Source organism: Temnothorax curvispinosus, unplaced genomic scaffold, assembly GCF_003070985.1.
Source record: "Temnothorax curvispinosus isolate PA1 unplaced genomic scaffold, ASM307098v1 QBEX01005117.1, whole genome shotgun sequence".
In the NCBI taxonomy this organism is placed as follows: Eukaryota; Metazoa; Arthropoda; class Insecta; order Hymenoptera; family Formicidae; genus Temnothorax; species Temnothorax curvispinosus.
In genome coordinates this window covers 1-6,680 of record NW_020214897.1, presented here as the reverse complement: position 1 = coordinate 6,680, position 6,680 = coordinate 1, and the positions used below count along the sequence as shown (strand labels likewise).

The 6,680-nt window shown below is 28.8% G+C and overlaps 1 protein-coding gene across 1 annotated transcript; it reads left to right on the top strand.

The window, feature by feature from the left end:
* The first annotated feature begins 4,539 nt into the window (after window positions 1-4,539).
* LOC112454510 (thioredoxin-2) lies at window positions 4,540-5,146 on the top strand. The gene is made up of 3 exons (XM_025015946.1): window positions 4,540-4,674; window positions 4,763-4,876; window positions 4,966-5,146. Exons 1-3 carry the CDS (start codon window positions 4,642-4,644, stop codon window positions 5,026-5,028), a joined length of 210 nt encoding a protein of 69 aa, XP_024871714.1. The 5' UTR covers window positions 4,540-4,641; the 3' UTR covers window positions 5,029-5,146.
* The last annotated feature ends 1,534 nt before the right edge of the window (window positions 5,147-6,680 follow it).

Below are 6,680 nucleotides of genomic sequence, written 5' to 3'. Positions count from 1 at the left end.
GTTTAGTCAAAGGCAGTATTATATAAAGGCCGTGGCATCCAAAAAAAGTTAAGCAGTAAAACGTTAGCAGTAAGCAAATCAGTAAGACATATTAACGTAAGCGATAGCGAATCCAAACTGTTGATTTCCTTATACTGCTTATGTCTTACTGCTTAAGTTTTTCTGTATATGTGCCCGGGCGTGAAAAATGACAAAAAAAAAGTTATATTCTTGCATCGTAGAGCATCATTTTTCGTTTTTATATACATAGTATTTTTATATTTAAAATAATTGTAGTGTTAAAATATACTGAAGCTTTCCATTTTGTTAGAATTTATGTGAAAGTAAATATTTATTTTAATTCGACAACTTTTTTTTGTCCTTGATCATGATTCGACATATGTATATGAGTTATTTATTGATTGATTTATTGATAGAGTTTTCAATATATAAGTTTGTTCTGTCGATTATACATGCTATTTCATTAAAAACATTTTTATTTTAATATATGATACAAGAAGTTTTATGACGTTTTTTTCGCTTCTGATTATCAATCGAAGTTGGCCCAGGCTACATTCCGATTATTCACTGTCAGTACTAAAAATCTATATTTTTCTATATTTTACGTCACGTATTATACTTTTTAGATTTTCAGTACTGACAGTTGCTAATGCTAGGTCTACAGTGGGAGTCGCAAAGTCGTGAGTCGCAAGAATTGACCAATCACAGTCGAATTTGAGGAAAATAATCGACTGTGATTGGTCAATTCTTGCGACTCACGACTTTAGGACTCGCATTGTAGACCCAGCCTAACAGTAATGCGAGTCGTAAATTGACCAATCACAATCGAATTTGATAATAATCGACTGTGATTGGTCAATTTCTTACGACTCGCATTGTAGACCCAGAATAAGTATCGAAATGCACTGGAGCATTTTCTTAAATCTGTTAGATGACGCAATACTGTCTTTTTGTTTATAATTATGTAAACTTAAATATTAATCTATCAGTCATATAAAGAAACGGCATGCGGTGTGCAATACCGCCACGAAAATGTTAAGATAGTGTTAATAAATCTTAATAAATTTATTTTTTATTAAAATAATCGTTTTATATTTTAAGGCGACATTTTATACTTTAAGGAGGCAGTCAGATTTGTCGAAAATAAAGCTTTTTTTAAATTTATTACAAAGAATTAATTAAAACCGAGACTTATCTTTTAACAATGTTTATTATGATTATAAACTATAAAAAAAATTTTTTTAGTTGAAAATATGCAGGCTCAAATCGACTTGAAAAAAATTGAGCATGTTCACAATACGTTTAATTTGGGACTAAACCTGTAAAAAGTCTGTACAAACTTCAGTTTTTGAGAAAAAAATCAAACAGCTCTTTTTCGACAAAAACGAACGTTTTGTTTGAAAATCACGCGCGTAATATTCTAATACACTTTAATATTTAATACACTTTTTAATATCTAATACACTCTCACTGGTATTAGATATTAGGGTAGTATAAATAAGAAGTAATTATGTAAATAATTATAATTATATTTTTTTAGATAGATAGGCTGTAGAATGTTGAATGGTTGCAAATGTTTATAAACAGTAAAAGATATCATTAACAATAAGTATTTTATTGCCTTTCACAATTTGTTTCTAGTTTATAGTGTTCTCCATTATCTTGACCGTGAACTTTTATCTATAACTTAGAATAAAATCTTATTTTAAACACGTGTCTGTATATACGAATACAGTATTAGCATTTTTATTTGATAACTATTTGCACGATGTTTACCAGTGTGTATTTTGTTATCAGAAAGTATAACCCATTAATAAAAAACAAAAAATGCAATGACATCGATTCGAAAACATTCGATTCTATAAGTTAAATATTCTCTTGACATTTGGATAAAATTAATTTAAATTTTATTTTACGTTTAAATCTCGATGGAATGTTTGAAAAAGAACTGCCATAAGGCCATAACTATAGAAAATAAAAACAGTTTACATTTGGAGCAAAGTTACATTTTATGTTTAAGAAATGTACTTGATTGATTACCTATCGATTTTCATACGCTTTAATAAATTGAAAACAAATCAATATGTATCTGATCATTTTATTCTTAAAATTTTGATTTGATATTTAATCTAAAAATGGACTTTCAAAATTTTGATCTGAAACGTATATTTCCTAAATCTTGAAAGAAACAAAGTATCGCAGATTATAAGACATTTATAGGTAAACAGTACAGTTGTTGGGAGTAAAACTTCGGATTAACGGCGACCTCACCGATTTCAAAATGATCTTGATATATGTTGGCAAGGTCATGACCCCGAGTGACTGACCTTCAGAAGGTTTTAGCCGTCACTCGTTATTCGTTAAAAAGTTATTAACAAAAAAAGTTTGGAAAATATAGTAGCTATTTTGAGTATTGGAATGCATAAATGACTAATATATATGTTGAAATAGTTCACGCATATACACTTTCCACGCGAGACGAGTTGTCACATGGGTTCGTGACGTGCTTTACAAGCTCGTTTATATATATACATACTATCTGACTTTGATTATTTACATTCTGTGGTATTCGGTCTATTTGGCGTGTTTGTGCTCATATTCTATCAGTCATCTTTTGTCAATCGTTGTTGCAAGACTGATACGACTTAAAATGAAGCTTTACGAGTTTTTGGGAATATGTGATGATAAAAATAAGGGTATCATTATGTATATATATAAACGAGCTTGTAAAGCACGTCACAAACCCATGTGGCACCTCGTTTTGCGTGGAAAGTGTATATGCGTGAACTATTTCGACATATATATTAGATTAGTCATTTATGCCTTCCAATACTCAAAATATAGCTGCTATATTTTTCAAACCTTTTTTTGTTAATAACTTTTTAATGAATAACGAGCGACGGCTAAAACCTTCTAAAAGTCACTCGGGGTCATGACCTTGACAACATATATCAAGGTCATTGAAATCGGTGAGGTCGCCCTTAATCCGAAGTTTTACCAAAATGTTTTTAATTATAAATACAAACATATTTAATACACTTTTAAAAGAAATATTTTTAAACATTTTAATAGTATTTCTTTATAATCTTTAATTTTCTTTAAGATGTGGCCAATTATTGTAGAATGGCCAACAACTGTACTGTTTACCCCTAGTCCAAAATTACATAATTAAAGGTTCAACTTCCTTTTTCATAAATTTTCATGAAAAATAACTATATAAAATAACTAATTTTGGAATTTGTTGAACCTTATACATAAACTACACCTCCTCTTATATTACGCCTTTAGATAAAGAATTTCTCACGTAGCAAAAAAATCTCTATAGGATTATCTGATTTGATCCCATTTTGATCCAAACTAAAAAATCATCCATAGGATTACTTAAGAATATCTTATACAACATTAGATATTTAGAAATATCCAGTCGATATTGTTGGGATCGAATTTCGTTATGTAATTATATCCTAGGGATATCCATTAATCCATTGTTGAATATCCTTTATAAGCAAACATATAGGCATCCGAACATCCAAAGTATGATCCTCAGATTTTATGCGGATAAACCCTGTGGATATTCGAAAATCTCTCGAGATTGCTATGTAGGTTAGGTTACTCTCAATTTTTAAAATATCTTTCTAACATTTCTTGCTTCCGATATATTTTAATGCTGAAGAAATTTTTATTTTCCCCACATTTTTGCTAAATTCTAACGATAATCTCGACTTCAGCTGTGTTTGTGCGGCGAAAAAATAATTTTAAAAAATTATATTAGCTGATAGAAGTTGAATTGAAAATAATCTTGTAAATTCATTAACAATATTAATGATACAAATACGTGCTCTTGTTTTAATGAAATGTTTCATTAATACTGTTATTGAATTGAACTGATTATTGAATGAGATTAATTAATGAGATTATTTTCAATTAAATTAATGCTGTTAATATATTATTTTTTCTATATATTTTTTACGTTCAGGGTTGCTTTTGGACTTTAGATTTTTAAAAAAGTTTATCTATTAATGCTATTATAAGCACATGTAGAGTACTGTTACTTTTATTCTTACTGTTATTCGAGTATTTGCGTGCGCAATTTAAAATAATATAAATGTAATATTATCTATAATATCAATTTGTCATAAATAACAATGAAAATATTAAAACAGTGCAAAGATTTATTTTTTATTATTACCAGCGAAAGCTCGTTAAAATCGGATAGTCAGAGAACCATGTCCTCCAATTAGAGTTATTATACAATAAATATTTATATTGTATTTCTTTTACTTATATTATTAGTGTTTATTTAAGCGCATTATTTCTTATCACTTATAAAATTAGTAACTTTATTTGTATTATTATTTAGTGGCACTTTTAAGTACCTGATATCTTATCTATTTTTGATAACTATCTTTTTTTTCTATCTCATTTAACTTTATCGTACAGTACTTTGCATTAAACGACGCATATTCTTTCAATAATTTATATATTTTCTATCCATCAATTAACAAATATTTATTTAATAAAAAAGAACCGATATAATCATTATTCACTTTTTTATAGGATGACCTGAAAAATAAGCTTAAAGATGCAGGCAATAATTTGGTAATTATCGACTTCTTTGCCGTATGGTGCGGGCCATGCAAGATGATTGGCCCATTGATTGAGGAATTGTCAAAGGTATTATATTACATTAATTTGTTATTAAATCAAGTTTCATGATGGATTTGAAGTTGAAATTGAAGAACGAATATTTTTGTTTATGTAGGAAATGCAGGATGTTGTTTTTCTTAAAGTTGATGTGGACGAATGTGAAGATATCGCTGCTGAATACGAGATATCCAGTATGCCTACATTCGTTTTTATAAAGGAAGGTAAAGTGGTACGTATTGAATAAACTATTTATCTAAATATTGCAGAAAATTGTCAAATAAATAGTCAATAATCAAATAAAATTTTTGATGCTTTCAGTTGGAGACCTTTTCCGGTGCGAATTTCGATAAACTTAAAAATACGATTCAAAAGCACAAATAAATAAATAAATTGTCACGAGTGTTTAAATATATTGTATTCTTAAAAACTGTAAAATGACACATATTAGCTATAATTACTATTTTACATAAATGTTATAGAACGGCTTTTTAAATAGAAAGGATAATTTGCGTTATTTACATTGTGCACATTGAAAAAAATAGAAGAAATTATTTTTTAATAATGAAAAAATGATTTCCATGGATTTTGTTGCAAAAATGTATAATGAACTCACAAATATATAAAATATAATTATGAATTAAAATGTGGATATTGATATTAAGAAATTTTATTATTTTTACATATTGTACAACGATGGTAAAATAGAAAATGCCCCAGTTCCAGATCTGCACGGTTGTCCTAACATCAATCTACTTGAAGGTGATAATATGTCATCTTTTTTTCCTATAAATGATAAGACAAGAATAAGATAATGTACATACAAACAAGTACACATGTGTGCATGCATGCATGCATGTGTGTATAATTTTAAAGGAGAATTATGAGTCTTTCAATCAATTTTTTATAATACATGTTTTTCTATGACAATATCATTGATATATTTTCTTCAATAGAAAAAATTCATGATTTTTTTTATATAATTTGTTTTTCTTCATCACGTAATATTGTGCATATAAAAATATAGTAAATCTTTGGAAAACCCATCTATATAAAATAATGAATCAAAAATACCCAATTCTTATGTATTTTTGTCTGAACATTAATATGAAACTTAAAAATGGCGTTCGAGACAAGAAACATCGAAATTTGCAAAAAAAAAAAAACCAGAAAAACGCAAAAAAAGTCAATGAAAATCAGCGTTAGCTGAATATTGATGCTAAATCAATATTTGTAATTATGCATAAAAACATTCCACTCTCTAATGACCTTGACTTTGACATATGTTGCCTTGCAAAGTACATGGACTTTCCACGCGTGGGAAGTTGTAAACTCATGTGGCACCTCGTTTCGCGTGGAAAATATGTATGCGTGGAGACAGTTGCTTCCGTTCCCATAAAAAATAGGTAGGGTACATATTCTTCGGGCTCCCCTAATTGATTATTTATCACTGTCGGAGTCACAACAAAAATGTTTATCAAGAAAACCACAAAAAAATATCAAAATTTGGAAAATGCCCTATTCCGAATAATTACCTTATTTCTCTTCAACTTGCGATCGCCATTTTTAAGTTTCATATTCATGTTCAGAGGACAAAATACATATAGGAATTGGGTATTCTTAAGGCTCAGTCACAATGAGAAAAATTAAGAATAAGATAAAGGAATAAGGAATAAGGCATGTTGCATCTCACTTTAATGTACATGTACTGAAGTGAGATGCGACATTCCCTTATTCCTTATTCCTTTATCTTATTCCTTATTTTTCTCATTGTGACTGAGCCCTTACATTATTTCATACAGATGGGTTTCCGAAGGTTAAAGGTCGACAGGAGTACGGGTGCACTTTATGCACTAAGTGCACTTTAAACTGCACTTTAACTGCAATATTCGTAATATTTGTTTTCGGAAAATTTATTTTGATCCTTTTTCCAAAATCCGGTTCTGTAGCGGGTTGCGGCTGATCTTACTGATTAAAACGAGCATAAGTTTAATGAGATTCATTAATTAATTTGGCTAAAATTTGGGAAAAACGAT

Coding starts and splice junctions, on each gene's coding strand:
- LOC112454510 (XM_025015946.1), top strand. CDS start 4,642: ATGATTGGCCCATTGATTGAGGAATTGTCAAAG. Junction 4,675..4,762: donor TGATTGAGGAATTGTCAAAG/GTATTATATTAC, acceptor TTGTTTATGTAG/GAAATGCAGGATGTTGTTTT. Junction 4,877..4,965: donor TTATAAAGGAAGGTAAAGTG/GTACGTATTGAA, acceptor TGATGCTTTCAG/TTGGAGACCTTTTCCGGTGC.